Source organism: Salmo salar, chromosome ssa15, assembly GCF_905237065.1.
Source record: "Salmo salar chromosome ssa15, Ssal_v3.1, whole genome shotgun sequence".
In the NCBI taxonomy this organism is placed as follows: Eukaryota; Metazoa; Chordata; class Actinopteri; order Salmoniformes; family Salmonidae; genus Salmo; species Salmo salar.
The window spans coordinates 97,932,237-97,952,684 of NC_059456.1; the positions used below are offsets into that span (position 1 = coordinate 97,932,237).

The window sequence follows — 20,448 nt, forward strand, 5'->3', positions numbered from 1 at the left end:
CCTTGGAGCCCAGTGTCGCCCTCATCTCTCTCTCCCCCCGGGCCATGGAGCCCAGTGTGGCCCTCCTCACCTCTCTCTCCCCCCCGGGCAATGGAGCCCAGAAATACAGTGTAGACATTGTTAATGTTGTAAATGACTATTGTAGCTGGAAACGGCAGATTTGTTATGCAATATCTACATAGGTTTACAGAGGACCAGACCTGTGTTCTAATGGCACGTTGTGTTAACTAATCCAAGTTTATCATTTTAAAAGGCTAATTGATCATTAGAAAACCCTTTTGCAATTCTGTTAGCACAGCTGAAAACTGTTGTTCTGATTAAAGAAGCAATACAACTGGCCTTCATTAGACTAGTTGAGTATCTGGAGCATCAGCATGTGTGGGTTCGATTACAGGCTCAAAATGGCCAAAAACAAAGAACTTTCTTCTGAAACTCGAAGGCCAGCATCCCCGATTCGCCTCTTCACTGTTGATGTTGAGACTAGTGTTTTGTGCGTACTATTTAATGAAGCTGTCAGTTGAGGACTTGTGAGGCATCTGTTTCTCAATCTAGACACTCTAATGTACTTGTCCTCTTGCTCAGTTGTGCACCGGGGCCTCCCACTCCTCTTTCTATTCTGGTTAGAGCTAGTATGCGCTGTTCTGTGAAGGGAGTAGTACACAGCGTTGTACCAGATCTTCAGTTTCTTGGCAATTTCTCGCATGGAATAGCCTTCATTTCGCAGAACAAGAATAGACTGACGAGTTTCAAAAGAAAGTTCTTTGTTTCTAGCCATTTTGAGCCTATAATCGAACCCACAAATGAAAATGCCACAGATACTCAACTAGTCTAAAGAAGGACAGTTTTATTGCTTCTTTAATCAGACAACAGTTTTCAGCTGTGCTAGCATAATTGCAAAGGGGTTTTCTAATGATCAATTAGATGTGCTTTTCTTTCAAAAACAAGGACATTTCTAAGTGACCCCAAACTTTTGAATGGTAGTGTGTATATATATATATATATATATATATATATATATATATATATTATATATTTTTTTCTCAGATAACTCGGGGCCCGCGGGCCACCAGTTGGGGAACCCTTACCTATATTATTGGATACATTTGTCAAAAGGAAAATTGGGGTCGTCACTAGTTACCACAGCCACAAAGTCATCATCATGGCTAAACCCCACCTATTATACAATTTTGACTTTGTGGCTGTAGTAACTAGTGACAACCTTCAGATGGGTGACAGTCACCGCAAGAAAGTTTTAGGGGTGGGTGTGACGTCATAGCACAGTGCCTCCGACCATGTTTCGGGAAGTTTGACTGGGTTGAAAAAATTGACGAAACGAAAACTGTTGAACGATGGGAATTATCAGAGAACTCCGAAACAATCTGTCTTTCTTGGGACTTGTATGCGATGAGACATTTCAGCGGAGCGTAAAATATGATTGAAATATATAATTGATCTGAACTCCAACAAAGACAACCGACTTTCGCCCATTCCAATATTTTCGCGGCTATTCATAGGCATTTCTTTCGGTGAATAGAGTAATTGAGAAATAGACTGTTTGATATAACGGTGCCACTGCCAAGTTTTTCCACATGAAGGTTCATTCTTTCCCTTCTATCGTTAAATCGCATCAGACGAGCTGCCTCGCATGAGACACCTCGGGGCGAGGGTTCTGCTCTACTCTGCCAGCTCGGGGAATCAGGATGACAAAACACAAAGTTGGACGATTTTTCCTGGCGACATGCGTTGGGTCACTTTTCATGGTCATATTGTACTTTCAGAACATCACAAGGCCAGGTAAGTGTGGACTGTCGATCATCATCACACATCAGCCATGGGATGGTGTCCCTGATGCACCTGTAGCGTGACGTTTTGGGGTATTAAGTATAACACGTTGTAAGCTGTTGTTCATTAGCCTCGTTGTCTAGATCACAAACATCATGTCTAACTGAAACGAACTGTAGGTTTGTGCAACGATGCCACCAGAGAGGACTCAGGAGTGATGCAACACCCTACCCTGCCTGTTGCACAGCGTCCCCTCTGAATAATGGTGTGGTGTCTAAATGAGCATGTGTGTTGAGTTGGGACACAATGAAAGGGGTACATGGCAGGGCATGAATAAGACCACTGTGAGTGTGAACCATGGAATGTTGTGATAGCCCCCTCTGAGAGACCCTGCTGCATTCCTGTTGCTTTTGGACCAGTCTCAGCTCTCATGTTCTCCACTGGGCAGAGACAGGAAGAGGAAGCATTTCACCTTAGTGGAGTGATAGTGAGGGACATAAAGAATAGAAGTGAAAAGGGTGGTCAACCTAACCTGGTCACCCTCCTGGGTTATGTCTTACGTTTTAATAGAGAGACAATTCAACCTAACCTGGCCACCCTCCTGGGTTATGTCTTACGTTTTAATAGAGAGACAATTCAACCTAACCTGGCCACCCTCCTGGGTTATGTCTTACGTTTTAATAGAGAGACAATTCAACCTAACCTGGCCACCCTCCTGGGTTATGTCTTACGTTTTAATAGAGAGACAATTCAACCTAACCTGGCCACCCTCCTTGGTTATGTCTTACGTTTTAATAGAGAGAGAATTCAACCTAACCTGGCCACCCTCCTGGGTTATGTCTTACGTTTTAATAGAGAGACAATTCAACCTAACCTGGTCACCCTCCTGGGTTATGTCTTACGTTTTAATAGAGAGACAATTCAACCTAACCTGGCCACCCTCCTGGGTTATGTCTTACGTTTTAATAGAGAGACAATTCAACCTAACCTGGCCACCCTCCTGGGTTATGTCTTACGTTTTAATAGAGAGACAATTCAACCTAACCTGGCCACCCTCCTGGGTTATGTCTTACGTTTTAATAGAGAGACAATTCAACCTAACCTGGCCACCCTCCTGGGTTATGTCTTACGTTTTAATAGAGAGACAATTCAACCTAACCTGGCCACCCTCCTGGGTTATGTCTTACGTTTTAATAGAGAGACAATTCAACCTAACCTGGCCACCCTCCTGGGTTATGTCTTACGTTTTAATAGAGAGACAATTCAACCTAACCTGGCCACCCTCCTGGGTTATGTCTTACGTTTTAATAGAGAGACAATTCAACCTAACCTGGCCACCCTCCTGGGTTATGTCTTACGTTTTAATAGAGAGACAATTCAACCTAACCTGGCCACCCTCCTGGGTTATGTCTTACGTTTTAATAGAGAGACAATTCAACCTAACCTGGCCACCCTCCTGGGTTATGTCTTACGTTTTAATAGAGAGACAATTCAAAATGAACTATACAATGTGTTGTTTCACCATAGAAATGGGAAAAGCAACGACGTAATAAGTCCAGGTACTTCGTTTTACAGAGCCTCCAAGACTAAGTACAACCGTATCTTTAAACATTAGAAGGTTTAAACAGAATACATTCAGAACAGAATGATCCTTCCTGTCCAACCAGAATGATACCTGCACTGTCCTGGCTTGTCTATCTGCTTTACGGCAGGACTCCTACACATGTACGGTTCAATGCCAGAGGCACAGCACTGTCCTGGCTTGTCTATTTGCTTTACGGCAGGACTCCTACACATGTATGGTTCAATGCCAGAGGCACAGCACTGTCCTGGCTTGTCTATTTGCTTTACGGCAGGACTCCTACACATGTACGGTTCAATGCCAGAGGCACAGCACTGTCCTGGCTTGTCTATTTGCTTTACGGCAGGACTCCTACACATGTATGGTTCAATGCCAGAGGCACAGCACTGTCCTGGCTTGTCTATTTGCTTTACGGCAGGACTCCTACACATGTATGGTTCAATGCCAGAGGCACAGCACTGTCCTGGCTTGTCTATTTGCTTTACGGCAGGACTCCTACACATGTACGGTTCAATGCCAGAGGCACAGCACTGTCCTGGCTTGTCTATTTGCTTTACGGCAGGACTCCTACACATGTACGGTTCAATGCCAGAGGCACAGCACTGTCCTGGCTTGTCTATCTGATTTACGGCAGGACTCCTACACATGTACGGTTCAATGCCAGAGGCACAGCACTGTCCTGGCTTGTCTATCTGATTTACGGCAGGACTCCTACACATGTACGGTTCAATGCCAGAGGCACAGCACTGTCCTGGCTTGTCTATCTGATTTACGGCAGGACTCCTACACATGTACGGTTCAATGCCAGAGGCACAGCACTGTCCTGGCTTGTCTATCTGATTTACGGCAGGACTCCTACACATGTACGGTTCAACGCCAGAGGCACAGCACTGTCCTGGCTTGTCTATCTGATTTACGGCAGGACTCCTACACATGTACGGTTCAACGCCAGAGGCACAGCACTGTCCTGGCTTGTCTATCTGATTTACGGCAGGACTCCTACACATGTACGGTTCAATGCCAGAGGCACAGCACTGTCCTGGCTTGTCTATCTGCTTTACGGCAGGACTCCTACACATGTACGGTTCAATGCCAGAGGCACAGCACTGTCCTGGCTTGTCTATCTGCTTTACGGCAGGACTCCTACACATGTACGGTTCAATGCCAGAGGCACAGCACTGTCCTGGCTTGTCTATCTGCTTTACGGCAGGACTCCTACACATGTACGGTTCAATGACCACATACTGTAGACAACATATAGTCCTTCCTTTCCTCCCAAAGCCTCGTGTTATCAGAGAAGTTACACCAAGCTACTCTGTGTGATATGAGTAAAACATATGAGGAAGTCAGAAGGGTTAACTTCTAAAACCATATACATTTCCTTATTTTTGGCTGACTTGCATAGCCAGTATTTATTTCAACGCTGATGGCATTAACATGAAACCCATATGGACTGGATGATGTATGTCCATTGAGAACACACTAACCCTCTCGTAAAACACACACACACACACACACACACACACACACACACACACACACACACACACACACACACACACACACACACACACACACACACACACACACACACAGAGTGGAGTCCCAGTGTGTTAGTAGACAGGAAGAGAAATAGAGCTTATTGTTCTGACCCCATTGTGCATTTTGCTGAGCTGCCAACACCCAGGGAAGCACAGGACCCAGGGAAGCACAGGACCCAGGGAAGCACAGGACCCAGGGAAGCACAGGACCCAGGGAAGCACAGGACCCAGGGAAGCACAGGACCCAGGGAAGCAGGACCCAGGGAAGCACAGGACCCAGGGAAGCACAGGACCCAGGGAAGCACAGGACCCAGGGAAGCACAGGACCCAGGGAAGCAGGACCCAGGGAAGCAGGACCCAGGGAAGCAGGACCCAGGGAAGAACATGAATTAGTCATTGCTTACACTAGAGTTATTATGAAAGTTGAGAATGAACAGAAGTGTGTATTTTCCTGTAGCGAGTGTTCTGTGGGCCTAACAGTACTACCCCAGTTTGAGAGCGCTGACTCAACACGTGGGTGGATGTCAGTACTGAAAGGTGCTAGATGCACCAAGCAGACTTTACAATTCAGCTCAATGTGACAGGTGAAAATACTGTTACGTTGAGGGTACTTTTCATACGGAACCTCCAAGCCTTCAGATATTATTTGGTTTGTCTATACTCCGTCCTGACGGTCTTCGGCTGAAGTCCAGACGTCATTTTAGGTGGAGTGGCATGAGCCCAGTACCATGCTGAGCAGACTTTCTCAACTCTTTGGCATTTTGATTTCTTCTGGTCTTGTTCTAAACCTTAAATACTTCACTGTCAGATATAATTTCTAATTATTTTGTTCTATCAAAACACCGCCACCAGATATCAGCTAAGAATGAGGGATTTAACTTTCACTAACACACACACACACGTCTTCTTACTGTGACATCATGTGGGTCTTGTCAAGTAAACAAACAAGGTTGGCATACTGTACACTGAGTGTACAAAACATTAAGAACACCTGCTCTTTCCACGACATAGACTGACCAACATCCCTTATTGATGTTTCCTGTTAAATCCACTTCAATCAGTGTATGCACCCGAGTGGGGCAGCGGTCTAAGGCACTGCATCTCCATGCATCTTGATTCCAGGCTGCATCACATCCGATTGGGAGTCCCATAGGGCGGCGCACAATTGGCCCAGCGTCGTTGCTTGGCCGGGGTAGGCTGTCATTGTACGTAAGAATTTGTTCTTTACTGACTTGCCTAATTCAATAAAGGTTAAATGTAAAAATAAAAATGAAGAGGACGAGACAGGTTAAAGAAGGATTTTTAAGCCTTGAGACAATTGAGACATGGATTGTGTATGTGTGCCGTTCAGAGGATGAATGGGCAAGACAAAAGATTTGAAGTGCCTTTGAACGAGGTATGGTAGTAGGTGCCAAGAGCACCACAGGTGTAGCTCAATATTAGGAAGGTGTTCCTAACATTTTGTGTACTCTGTGTATGTCCCACACCCACCCCATTCCCACGCCGGCATAGAGCTGAGTCAGCCATGCCTACACCTGCTGGGTGTGTTCTTGCTTAGAAGCAATTACAAGTAAATTGCTCACTATTTTCATTACATTTATATCCTGCTTATTCAGTACCTGGGGTGCATGCTATACAGATATGGTCACTAACATTACAGTGAATAATGAAACTGCATCCTGTGATCTCCACAGATATGGTCACCAACATTACAGTGAATAATGAAACTGCATCCTGTGATCTCCACAGATATGGTCACCAACATTACAGTGAATAATGAAACTGCATCCTGTGATCTCCACAGATATGGTCACCAACATTACAGTGAATAATGAAACTGCATCCTGTGATCTCCACAGATATGGTCACCAACATTACAGTGAATAATGAAACTGCATCCTGTGATCTCCACAGATATGGTCACCAACATTACAGTGAATAATGAAACTGCATCCTGTGATCTCCACAGATATGGTCACCAACATTACAGTGAATAATGAAACTGCATCCTGTGATCTCCACAGATATGGTCACCAACATTACAGTGAATAATGAAACTGCATCCTGTGATCTCCATAATGAGAGGAGATGCTGAAAGATTGTATTTTTTCACACGCAGAAATCTTCTGATTTCAAATAAACTAATATTTGTCACATGCGCCGAATACAACAGGTACCTTAATGTAAAATGCTTACTTACAAGCCTTTAACCAACAATACAGTTCAAGAAATAGCGTTAAGAAAATATTTACTAAATAAATGAAAGTAAAAAGTAACACAATAAAATGACAACAATAACGAGGCTGTATACAGGGGGTAGTGGTCCCGAGTCAGTGTGCGGGGGTACGGGGGGGGGGCGTTAGATTCATTGATCAGCAGTCTTATGGCTTGGGGGTAGAAGCTGTTAAGGAGCCTTTTGGTCCTAGACTTGGCGCTCCGGTACCGCTTGCCGTGCAGTAGCAGAGAGAACAGTCTATGACTTGGGTGACTGGAGTTTTGGGGCCTTTCCTCTGACACAGCTTACTATATAGGTCCTGGATGGCAGGAAGCTTGGCCCCACTGATGTACTGGGATGTATTTATCTCTGGCTAGTGCATAGACAAGGGTTTCATTTGGAATCTTGCCATTGTTTTGCAACACTGACACTTCCCCTCTCTGTGCACGGTGCTATTCCTCCAAAGCGGAAGTCACAGTCATTGTCACAGATATGTAGAGCAGATGAACTGACAGAGATTTCGAAGGGGGAACCACTAAAATACTTAGTGAGACTGCTTTAACAAGCTGATTCATGAACTGAATTAGGATAAACTTGTTGACCTCTCTAATGCTCTGGCATATTGAAAGGTTGATGAGATTTCATCAAGATATGATCCTCTCTCACACATAATTGTAATGTTTATCCATGCTGTTGGTTATTTGCTGTTGCACCACCATGTTTGTTGTGTTGAGAGTGCCTCAGCTTCAGTCTTCTTGACCCACTTTCCCAGCAGTTTACTGAGGGTGTATATGTATACCTCAAATGAGGCAGGACTTGTGTTGTCGTTATCGGCTAGAAGACCTCCCCCTTTTCCTCACCCCACCTGGTCCTCTTCTCCTTCTGTGTCCTCTCTCTCTCTGTCACTCTGTCTCTCTCTCTGTCACTCTGTCTCTCTCTCTCTGTCACTCTCTCTCTCTGTCACTCTGTCTCTCTCTCTCTCTCTCTGTCACTCTGTCTCTCTCTCTGTCACTCTGTCTCTCTCTCTCTGTCACTCTGTCTCTCTCTCTCTGTCACTCTGTCTCTCTCTCTCTGTCACTCTGTCTCTCTCTCTCTGTCACTCTGTCTCTCTCTCTGTCACTCTGTCTCTCTCTCTGTCACTCTGTCTCTCTCTCTCTGTCACTCTCTCTCTCTCTCTGTCACTCTGTCTCTCTCTCTCTGTCACTCTGTCTCTCTCTCTCTCTCTCTCTCTCTCTGTCACTCTCTCTCTCTCTCTCTCTCTCTCTCTCTCTCTCTCTCTCTCTCTCTCTCTCTCTGTCTCTCTCTCTCTCTCTCTCTCTCTCTCTGTCTCTCTGTCACTCTGTCTCTCTCTCTCTCTCTCTGTCTCTCTCTCTCTCTCTCTCTGTCACTCTGTCTCTCTCTCTGTCACTCTGTCTCTCTCTCTCTGTCACTCTGTCTCTCTCTCTCTGTCACTCTGTCTCTCTCTCTCTGTCACTTTGTCTCTCTCTCTCTCTCTCTCTCTCTCTCTCTGTCACTCTCTCTCTCTCTGTCACTCTCTCTCTCTCTCTCTCTCTCTGTCACTGTCTCTCTCTCTCTCTCTCTCTCTCTGTCACTCTGTCTCTCTCTCTCTCTGTCTCTCTCTCTCTCTGTCTCTCTCTCTCTCTCTCTGTCACTCTGTCTCTCTCTCTCTGTCACTCTGTCTCTCTCTCTCTGTCACTCTGTCTCTCTCTCTCTGTCACTCTGTCTCTCTCTCTGTCACTCTGTCTCTCTCTCTGTCACTCTGTCTCTCTCTCTCTGTCACTCTCTCTCTCTCTCTGTCACTCTGTCTCTCTCTCTCTGTCACTCTGTCTCTCTCTCTCTCTCTCTCTCTCTCTCTGTCACTCTCTCTCTCTCTCTCTCTCTCTGTCTCTCTCTCTCTCTCTCTCTCTCTCTCTGTCTCTCTCTCTCTCTCTCTCTCTCTCTCTCTCTCTCTGTCACTCTGTCTCTCTCTCTCTCTCTCTGTCTCTCTCTCTCTCTCTCTCTGTCACTCTGTCTCTCTCTCTGTCACTCTGTCTCTCTCTCTCTGTCACTCTGTCTCTCTCTCTCTGTCACTCTGTCTCTCTCTCTCTGTCACTTTGTCTCTCTCTCTCTCTCTCTCTCTCTCTCTCTGTCACTCTCTCTCTCTCTCTGTCACTCTCTCTCTCTCTCTCTCTCTGTCACTGTCTCTCTCTCTCTCTCTCTCTGTCACTCTGTCTCTCTCTCTCTCTGTCTCTCTCTCTCTCTCTCTCTCTCTCTCTCTCTCCCCCTGTGAGATGTAAAGCAATCCTCTGCATTCTACTGGCACATGTGCAAATCCAATCAGTTTCCTCTCACTAGTGAGGAGGGCCCAACCACTGACATGCCTCCAGCCCTGAGGCGCTGGATTCTTGAAAGGAACAGGATGTTCCTATAGAAAATGTGAATCTAGGGGAAAGGGAAGGCATTTTATGGGTGATCATCACATCATGATGATGCAGGAAAGTTGGCTCATGCAGGGTAACCCAAGCCTCTGGGCCTCTACAGTATAATAATTCACCCGGAATGCCAGTATCCCTGCACATTGTAAATATGCTACTGGAACTGACCCTGTTTACTTACTTCTTCTGTTCTTCTTATTTTGTATTTCTTTGTGTTTTTGTTCTACTTTGTTATTTTTAGTTCTGCATTGATTACTGCCTTGTTGGGTTTAGAGTTGGCAAGAAAGGCAGTTTACTGTACTTGTGCACGTGACATTGAAACTTGAAATGTACTAGAGATGTGTTACTCATGTGAGATGGTGCACCATACGGTAAAACTGAGAACTAGATGGGCTACAGCAGCACTGTATATAGAGGAGGGTAAACACTGTTCAGAACAGCTCAACCAGTAACATGTATGTTCTATATAGAGGAGGGTAAACACTGTTCAGAACAGCTCAACCAGTAACGTATGTGTTCTATATAGAGGAGGGTAAACGCTGTTCAGAACAGCTCAACCAGTAACGTATGTGTTCTATATAGAGGAGGGTAAACACTGTTCAGAACAGCTCAACCAGTAACGTGTATGTTGTTGAAATCCAGAAGCATCCACAGTGAGACCAACGTTCAATGAACACCGAGCACCGTCACTGAACGCTACAGAAAACAGCCAATACTGCACTTTTTAGATGATTCATCTGTTTCCCTTTTTCTCCCTCTCTGCCCTTGTTTCTGTAGCCGTGGAGCAGCCTGGGGGGAAGGGCATTGGCCCGGGGAAGACAAGGAGAAGTCCACTACAGACCCTCTACAACGAAGACCAGGTGACTAGCTTTAAAGGGGCCCCATACGATCATGTCTTGAGTGTGAGAACACTCGCGGTTATATACTGTTTATGCGTTAGTGTTTCCAGATGTGTCAAACACAGGAAATGCCATTTGACAAAGTATTCATCTTCGAGAGCCACTTTGACTAATTTAATTCGCTCTACACATAGTTGATTTCTCAAACAATATTGTTTTTGGGTCGCCTTTGGTCTCTCAACTGAATGACTGCTGCTTTACATGAAATGTTACATCACACTACATACCTTTCCCTTCCTCAGAGGTCATGGCTTCAGCATCACACTACATACCTTTCCCTTCCTCAGAGGTCATGGCTTCAGCATCACACTACATACCTTTCCCTTCCTCAGAGGTCATGGCTTCAGCATCACACTACTTACCTTTACCTTCATCAGAGGTCATGGCTTCAGCATCACACTACTTACCTTTACCTTCATCAGAGGTCATGGCTTCAGCATCACACTACATACCTTTCCCTTCCTCAGAGGTCATGGCTTCAGCATCACACTACATACCTTTACCTTCCTCAGAGGTCATGGCTTCAGCATCACACTACATACCTTTACCTTCCTCAGAGGTCATGGCTTCAGCAATACTTCAAAGCTGAGTTGAGCTCATTTGATTTCACTTAGAAGTTAGGACTCAGGTTCTTAGTGGTTACTATAAAAATACTCCCCCCTCTTCCGCAGAAAGACAAAGCTCTCTTTTCCAGCTCCAATATCTCAGGAATCCAGTGAATGCTGAGTGATCTCTCCCTTTAGGTCTGCATCGTGCTCTCTCTCTCTCTCTCTCTCTCTCTCTCTCTCTCTCTCTCTCCCCCCATGTGTGTTTTCTGTGTAATCATGCTTCCTCAATGACACTGAGGATAGTTGTTTGGTGTTGCTGATGTAACTAGTCTTATCAGTTTGGTTCTCCTCCTCTTTGACCCAGCCCACCTGGCATCGCCTCTCTTGATCCATTTTTTTCAGGCTCAACCAGAGCGGGTCAGAAACAAAGCACAATGCCCAATCAGAGGAAGTCAGAGGAAGGCCCTAAAAATTGTCAGACTCCAGCCACTCTAGTCATAGACTCTCTGCTACCGCACGGCAAGCGATACTGGAGCGCCAAGTCTAGGTCCAAAAGGCTACTTAACAGCTTCTACCCCCAAGCCATAAGACTCCTGAACAGCTAATCAAATGGCTACCAAGACTACTTGTATTGGCCCTCCCCCTTCTACGCTGCTGCTACTCGCTGTTATTATCTATGCATAGTCACTTTAATTACTCTGCCTACATGTACATATTACCTCAATTACCTGGACTAACTGGTGCCCCCACACATTGACTCTGTACCGGTACCCCCTGTAAACAGCCTCGCTATTGTTATTTTACTGCTGCTCTTTAATTATTTGTTACTTTTATTTCTCTTAACCAACTGCATTGCTGGTTAAGGGCTTGTAAGTAAGCATTTAACTGTAAGGTCTACCTACACCTGTTGTATTCGGCGCATGTGACAAATAAAATTGGACTTGATTTGATTTGAATCCCTTTATTGCTTCCTCAATGTTCAGATCAAGCCGTACCTTCATTAGAATGTTTAACACTGTTTTGCCTCTTGCAGCGTGTCTACTGGGAAACACAGTGGTTGGCCTTGATGTTATCAGACCAATTCCGGTTAATCTGACTCATCTGACGAGATAGATTCAAACACTGACTGTTGGGCACAATTGTCTTAGTCAGAGGATGTGGCTAGACATTAACACTTGGATAGATGAAAATGTTATCACTTTGATAGATTGAATATTTCATCACTAATAAGGGTTTAATTGTAAATGTGAGTATTGTCTCCTTCTCTCTGTCTGTAGTTGGACATGTCTGCTGTGCAGGGGTCTCTGCGTGGTCGGCGGGAGCTGCTGGAGGAGGCGTGTCTCACCCACACCAGGAAGCGGCGGGTGTTGACCCCAGACGACCTCCGCCACCTCATAGTGGACGATAAGCATGGCCTGCTGTACTGCTACGTCCCCAAGGTGGCCTGTACCAACTGGAAACGGGTCCTCATGGTCCTGACGGGGGACGGACGCTACCGCGAGCCCCTAGCCATCCCCGCCAACGAGGCCCACGTGGCAGGCAACCTGCGCACGCTGTCAGAGTACTCCACCGGCGAGATCAACCACCGCCTCCGCAGATACCTGAAGTTCCTCTTTGTTCGGGAGCCCTTCGAGAGGCTGGTGTCGGCCTACCGCAACAAGTTCACCCGCAGCTACAACACGGCCTTCCACAAGCGCTACGGCACCAAGATCATCCGCCGGCACCGGCCCCACCCTGAGCCGGAGGCGTTGGAGCAGGGCAACGATGTCTCCTTCCAGGAGTTTGTACAGTACCTGGTTGATCCCCGCACACAGAGAGAGGAGCCCTTCAACGAGCACTGGGAGCGGATCCACTCACTGTGCCACCCCTGCCTCATCCACTACGACGTGGTGGGGAAGTATGAGACTCTGGAGCAGGACTCCCGCTCTGTGCTGCGGCTGGCCGGCGCTGACGGGGAGGTCCACTTCCCCACCTCAGGCAAGAGCACCAGGACCAACGGGAACATGGCGGCTCAGTTCTTCCATAACATCAGTCCCTTCTACCAGAAGAAGCTGTACAACCTTTACCGCATGGACTTCCTGCTGTTCAACTACTCCAACCCAGAGTACCTGAGGTTTAGGTGAGGGCGGCTCTCTCCATGTCAACTGGGATTTAGTAATCAATCTGGGTGGGTGTGTAGTGGTGTTCAGATGTTATTTCTACCAGTGGGGGAATCCCTGCATTGTTACATGTATGATCTTTATTAACATTGGTGACTTTCGGGGCACTGTTCATTCCTAGTACTTTTCATGTGGCCTATATAAGAGAGAAGCAGGTTCTTCTTGTTGAGGGTTGTGAAGAACAGGTTGTGTGCGTCACAGAATCCCCCTCCTACACCTTCCTCTTTATTTATACAATTGTAAGAGTATTTATTGTAATTATAGACTGAGTCATGGACACTTGAGTGAATTGTGGGAGAACATTCAATTTATGCATTTCTCTCTGCTTGCACATACAGCATGTTTCCTTGGCTCTTGGACATCTTATGTAGCCAAAATGTTCCTCTGGGGACAAAGGGTGTTGTAGAACTTACATAAACCAACAAGCAAAAGAAAGCAGTCTACACATGAAAAATCATGAAAAGGCTGCCATTTACTCACAGAATTATGAGGTTTGCAAAGACCCAATGTGAATACATTTTTTAAACTAATTTAAATGAAAATGAGGTGATAAATTCAACATGGTGGTAACAAATAATTGCCTCTGTTGGTGGCCACCTGTTCGTTGATGTTATGCAAGCCAGTTTGATAGTAAAAATGTTATGATAAACAGTGTATACTGGATATAAGAAGCCTAGCAGGCATGATGACTTCAGATAGGGAGCTGATGACAGGAATACCACATGCTCTGTTTGGCAGAGTCACCTCTTTCTTTAGCTCACGGCAGACTGAGCAAACAGCTCATAGCTGTGGTTTGGTCCAAGGCTGCCCTTCGTCAGAGAGTTCCTTGTTGAACTGTGGACAGCCACGTAGGGCTAACTATCTACACGGGCACTACAGGTTAAAACCAGGTAAGCCTTTCTGGTAAAAGACAAATATTCTATTGAATTTATACCATGCTTACAAGTGCAATATTTTTCATGACTTGATATGAGCTGTATATAAAGACGTTTAATATCACATGTTGATGCCTGTTGATGTTGTGCCTCAACAGTTTGTCCATAAAAATTGTATATTTACCGTTTACTGCTACAACAACATTAATTTGCATCAATTGATGCTAAAGGCCAGGGTTACCCAACTGGTGGCCTGTGAGCTGAATTTGGCCCGAGGGTGATTTTATTTGGCTCCCCAAGTTTGAGCAAAAAATAATAATAGTTTAAACAAAAAAATGGACACAAAGAAACTGTAAAAACATAAGCAAATCAGCTCCAAGTGATTTTAATTTTGGAAATCTGTTCCCAAATATTCCCACGCATAGTAGAGAGATACACGTGATCGTATAAAATGTAAGCAAGGTTTGAAATGATTATGTTTTAGTCAAATATTATATCCGTTTGGGCTTCTTCCAGTCTACAAATTATTTGAAATTATGTTTCGCCCCCCTGATCATCCGCTCAAAAAATGATCCCCCAATGTCTGAATCTAGTGGATGATCCCTGCTTATAGGCCATGTGTTGAGGTAGCAGTGGTGTGGAGGACATGTTCTTGTGTTGGAAACAACCAAATACTTTACAACCTTAAAATTGTTGCCTTGAAATAGAAGTAGACTCTCGTCTGAATGAATTTGCTCCTAATGTTAACGAGCCATAATCAAGTTGTGTACAGCCTGTTTCAGACAAACACCCGTAGACTGTGAATAATGTCTGGAGTGAACACAGGTGTCGACCAATAAGAGTTGCCTCAGTTCATGAACTCCTCTCAGCTGGGAAGTGGCTGCTCTAGAAAATCCAGATACAACATTTCACCGTTGTTGAAAAGTAGTCTGGAAGACCTGGTATTTAGCCTACAGAGAAGTGTGTATTTATTATACCACTACTACAGGCTGGTTCCTTTTCTCTTAGTTTTGTCTGATATGAGAGTACTCTTATGTTTATTTTGCAAATTGTATTTTATAGTAATAAGATCCACCATTTAATATAAATTATATTTTTTACACTAATTTCTCAACAACCAAGCACCCAGTAGACAGTGATGTCATCGTGTATTGTCATTACCAGTTACACTTCAAAACTGTCATAGAAGTTTCCTTTATTCAAGTTTCCTTCCTGATTCGCCTAGTTAAATAAAGGTTAAATAAAATGTAAAAATCCATTATGAATGACTGTTGTTCTGTGACAGAAATCTATTTTGCGGCTATGAAACTATTGTGAAGAAATTCAAGTTTGCTCCACTTTTGAAAAGTACAAAGCCCAATCTGCAATTTCTGCATGATTCATTCATTGGAGAACATTTAACACCCGCTTTAAAATGCCCTCTATGTGCTCATCCTGTGATACCATCTTACTGTGAAATCATACCAACAAATGAGCTGGTACAGACCAGTGGTCAGATGTAAACCAACGGGACTGACTGACTGGTGGACAGGGAGAGCTGAGAGAGAAAGATGACAGTTTATGTGGTCACATACCTGTTTAGCATTTGTTATTACAATAGGACTGACCAGAGTCACAAATGCTTGTACATTTATGAAGTATTTGATATCATGATTTGTAAATGTCTATGAAAGGTTATTTAAATAACACAAGAGTTCTGCAATTGTGTAGAAAAAGGCATGTTTAGATAACCAATGAGCTGGCAGTGAGGACACCACAGTCATACCATACAGAAGACATGTGAACGGGAACATTGTTATGTCTAAAATAAAGCTACCTTCTCTTTGTGATTATACGAAACACAACCCGACATGTAACTTTTCCATTCCAGATTGCTACTGAACATTAAGATGTGATAAACATTAGTGCAACTTATACTTTATCAGGCATTTTGAAATAATATTGTTGCTCCTGTCCTGTCATAAGATATGCACGCCTACACCTTAAATCTGATTTCAGAACAGTTCCAATGCTTTGCCCGTACTGCATTTCACATTACTGATGATATGTCAATGGTAATGTCATTCAAGATTCATTACGGTTTAAAATCTCCTTTAAAAGTTATTTAACTTAACATTGTGACAATAAGCTGCTCTATCAACAGTACTAATAAATACTGATGTCCTTAAAAAATGTTCCATCATTGATACATTCGCAGGTCAAGATCTCTTCCACACCTTGGTGGTGATGTACACTACCGGTCAAAAGTTTTAGAACACCTACACATTGAAGGGTTTTTCTTTATTTTTACTATTTTCTACATTGTAGAATAATATTGAAGACATCAACACTATGAAATAACACATATGGAATAATGTAGTAACCAAATAAGTGTTAAACAAATTAAAATATATTTTATATTTGAGATTCTTCAAATAGCCACCCTTTGCCTTAATGACAGCTTTGCACACTCTTGGCATTCTCTCAACCAGCTTCATGAGGTAGTCACCTGGAATGCAGTTCAATTAACAGGTGTTTCTTGTTAATTTGGGGAATTGTTTTCCTTCTTAATGCATTTGAGCCAATCAGTTGTGTTGTGACAAGGTAGTGGGGTATACAGAAGATAGCCCTATTTGGTAAAGACCAAGTCCATATTATAGCAAGAACAGCTCAAATAAGCAAAGAGAAATGACCGTCCATCATTACTTTAAGACATGAAGGTTAGTCAATCCAGAACATTTCAAGAACTTTGAAAGTTTCTTCAAGTGTAGTGTGCTGCAGAGGATAAGTTCATTAGCGTTACCAGCCTCAGAAATTGCAGCCCAAATAAATGCTTCACAGAGTTCAAGTAACAGACACATCTCAACATCAACTGTTCAGAGGAGACTGTGTGAATAAGGCCTTCATGGTTGAATTGCTGCAAGAAACCACAACTAAAGGACACCAATAAGAAGAAGAGACTTGCTTGGGCCAAGAAACACGAGCAATGGACATTAGATCTGTGGAAATTGGTCCTTTGGCCTGGAGTCCAAATTGGAGATCTTTTGTTCCAACTGCCGTGTCTTTGTGAGACGTGGCGTGGGTGAACGGATGATCTCCGCATGTGTATTTCCCACCATAAAGCATGGAGGAGGTGGTGTTATCGTGTGGGGGTGCTTTGCTGGTGACACTGTCTGTGATTTATTTAGAATTCAAGGCACACTTAACCAGCATGGCTACCACAGCATTCTGCTGCGATACGCCATCCCATCTGGTTTGGGCTTAGTGGGACTATCATTTGTTTTTCAACAGGACAATGACCCAACACACCTCCAGGCTGTGTAAGGGCTATTTGACCAAGAAGGAGAGTGATGGAGTGCTGCATCAGATGACCTGGCCTCCACAATCCCCCGACCTCAACCAAATTGAGATAGTCTGGGATGAGTTGGACTGCAGAGTGAAGGAAAAGCAGCCAACAAGTGCTCAGCATATGTGGGAACTCCGTCAAGACTGTTGGAAAAGCATTCCAGGTGAAGCTGGTTGTGAGAATGCCAAGAGTGTGCAAAGCTGTCCTCAAGGCAAAGGGTGGCTATTTGAAGAATCTAAAATATATTTTGATTTGTTTACAACTTTTTTGGTTACAAACATGATTTCATAGTTTTGATGTCTTCGCTATTATTCTACAATGTAGAAAATAGTAAAAATAAAGAAAAACCCTTGAATGAGTAGGTGTTCTAAAACTTTTGCATGAAGGTGCTTCTATTTTGGTCTTCAACAGATGGTTCCAGTAATTACCTGTCAAGTAAGTTTAAAAAAAGTCCTGTCTATGATGAGAGGGATATTGCCAAGCCCCACTATGCATCCTGCATCCAGAAATACTGTAAACAAGTTAAAATTCATATTCATTCACCAACATACAATACAACCGTTTGTGATCAATAACCGTTCCCTAATTTCATTCAATAGGGTTTTCAGTACATTTATCTTAAAGCCATCCCTTTAAATTTGGTGTACCTTCAATTAGAATTTTGTCGACAGACTCCATAGAATACATGGAGAGAATGGGGATCAATGAAAGGAATCCATCTAAATATGCATATTCGTCTCAGTTTCAGCACCAACTGGTACATTTAAAAATACTCTGATCTTGTAGATTATTTAGGTAAATTTTTGGGTTAGGAAAGTATGTATGAATCATAAAAAACTGGGTTGGAGAGCCTTTATGCACAAAATACATTTACATTACATTTACGTCATTTAGCAGACGCGCTTATCCAGAGCGACTTACAAATTGGTGCATTCACCTTATGATATCACCACAGTAACAGTAATAAATACATTGATTTATCAAAAATACTGTGATTTGATTCATCCTGTTAGTTGCCTTGTTCAAGTTCAATGCTTGAAATATTGAAAGGTATAAAATAGGGATTGAACAATAGTCTTATAAATCTAAATCTACCCTAATCATGGAACTGTATGACAACGGTCCAGTTGTTGTGAACCATGTGCCAGGCCAAAAGGTTTAAACTGCTATGTGTGGTCTGAGTTCCATAATGATCCTAGCCTAGTGTCACGTCCTGGCCAGTAAAAGGGTTAATTGTTATTGTAGTTTGGTCAGGACGTGGCAGAGGGTATTTGTTTTATGTGGTTCAGGGTGGTGTTTTGGTAAGAGGGCGTTTGATTTCGTATTTCCGGGTTTTGGTTTATGATCTATGTTTATGTAATTCTATGTTGAGTCTAGTGTGTCTGTTTCTATGTTTGGGTTCATTGGGGTTGGGACTCTCAATTGAAGGCAGGTGTTGTCTATTTGCCTTTGATTGAGAGTCCCATATATGAGGGTGTGTTTGTGTTTGTCTGTTGTGGGAGATTGTTTTTGCACTGCGTTAGGATAGCCTGCAAAACTGTTGCACTGTCATTGTTTATTATTTTTTGTATAGTGTTCACGTGAGCAATTAATTAAATTGAAAAATGAACACGACATCCGCTGCGTATTGGTCTACATTTTCAGACGACGATTTCGCGATATCGTCAGAAGACGAAGACACACCTAGTGCTAGCGACCATCAGGAACAACTACACCTACGTGACAAAGGAAAGAAAGGTAAACTGAATGGAATGATGCAAAATGTAGGCTACAAACTGAAGGAAAGAAACACCACAGTAACAGTTATAAATGTAGGCTACAAACTGAAGGAAACACTAAAGTAACAGTTATAAATGTAGGCTACAAACTGAAGGAAACACTAAAGTAACAGTTATAAATGTAGGTTACAAACTGAAGGAAAGAAACACTAAAGTAACAGTTATAAATGTAGGTTACAAACTGAAGGAAACACTAAAGTAACAGTTATAAATGTAGGCTACAAACTGAAGGAAACAAACACTACAGTGACAGTTATAAATGTAGGTTACAAACTGAAGGAAAGAAACACTAAAGTAACAGTTATAAATGTAGGCTACAAACTCAAGGAAACACTACAGTAACAGTTATAAATGTAGGCTACAAACTGAAGGAAACAAACACTACAGTGACAGTTATAAATGTAGGTTACAAACTGAAGGAAAGAAACACTAAAGTAACAGTTATAAATGTAGGCTACAAACTCAAGGAAACACTACAGTGACAGTTATAAATGTAGGCTACAAACTCAAGGAAACAAACACTACAGTAACAGTTATAAATGTAGGCTGCAAACTGAAGGAAACACTAAAGTAACAGTTATAAATGTAGGCTACAAACTGAAGGAAACACTAAAGTAACAGTTATAAATGTAGGTTACAAACTGAAGGAAACAAACACTAAAGTAACAGTTATAAATGTAGGTTACAAACTGAAGGAAACAAACACTAAAGTAACAGTTATAAATGTAGGTTACAAACTGAAGGAAAGAAACACTAAAGTAACAGTTATAAATGTAGGTTACAAACTGAAGGAAACACTAAAGTAACAGTTATAAATGTAGGTTACAAACTGAAGGAAACACTAAAGTAACAGTTATAAATGTAGGTTACAAACTGAAGGAAACACTAAAGTAACAGTTATAAATGTAGGCTACAAACTGAAGGAAACAAACACTAAAGTAACAGTTATAAATGTAGGCTACAAACTCAAGGAAACAAACACTAAAGTAACAGTTATAAATGTAGGTTACAAACTGAAGGAAACACTAAAGTAACAGTTATAAATGTAGGCTACAAACTGAAGGAAACAAACACCAAAGTAACAGTTTTATGAATGTATGTGGGTATTACTGACGGTGGTTCTCGATAGTGGCTAATATTGAACGTGATTCAAATAAGACTGAGAAAAGCCTGGGTCTCCAAATTTCCTCCATGCAAATATGAGGACATATCATAACAATTCAGAATAATGGCACAGCTATTTGTAGCCTACGTCACTGTGGAAAAGGGGCCGCAATACAGTACTTCCATATGACCTTGCTTCCATATGACTGGTTTCACTTTAGTCTCC

At 43.0% G+C, this 20,448-nt stretch overlaps 1 protein-coding gene across 1 annotated transcript; it reads left to right on the top strand.

Moving 5' to 3' along the window:
* Window positions 1-1,263: 1,263 nt before the first annotated feature.
* Window positions 1,264-15,854, top strand: LOC106572736 (carbohydrate sulfotransferase 11). Its single transcript, XM_014147175.2, has 3 exons — window positions 1,264-1,794; window positions 10,312-10,394; window positions 12,259-15,854. Exons 1-3 carry the CDS (start codon window positions 1,701-1,703, stop codon window positions 13,102-13,104), a joined length of 1,023 nt encoding a protein of 340 aa, XP_014002650.2. The 5' UTR covers window positions 1,264-1,700; the 3' UTR covers window positions 13,105-15,854.
* The last annotated feature ends 4,594 nt before the right edge of the window (window positions 15,855-20,448 follow it).

What these genes read in the sequence shown, in the direction of transcription:
- LOC106572736 (XM_014147175.2), top strand. Translation starts at nt 1,701, where the DNA reads ATGACAAAACACAAAGTTGGACGATTTTTCCTGGCGACATGCGTTGGG. An exon ending in TCAGAACATCACAAGGCCAG is followed by an intron (nt 1,795 to 10,311) that starts GTAAGTGTGGAC and finishes TTGTTTCTGTAG; the next exon opens with CCGTGGAGCAGCCTGGGGGG. An exon ending in CCCTCTACAACGAAGACCAG is followed by an intron (nt 10,395 to 12,258) that starts GTGACTAGCTTT and finishes CTCTGTCTGTAG; the next exon opens with TTGGACATGTCTGCTGTGCA.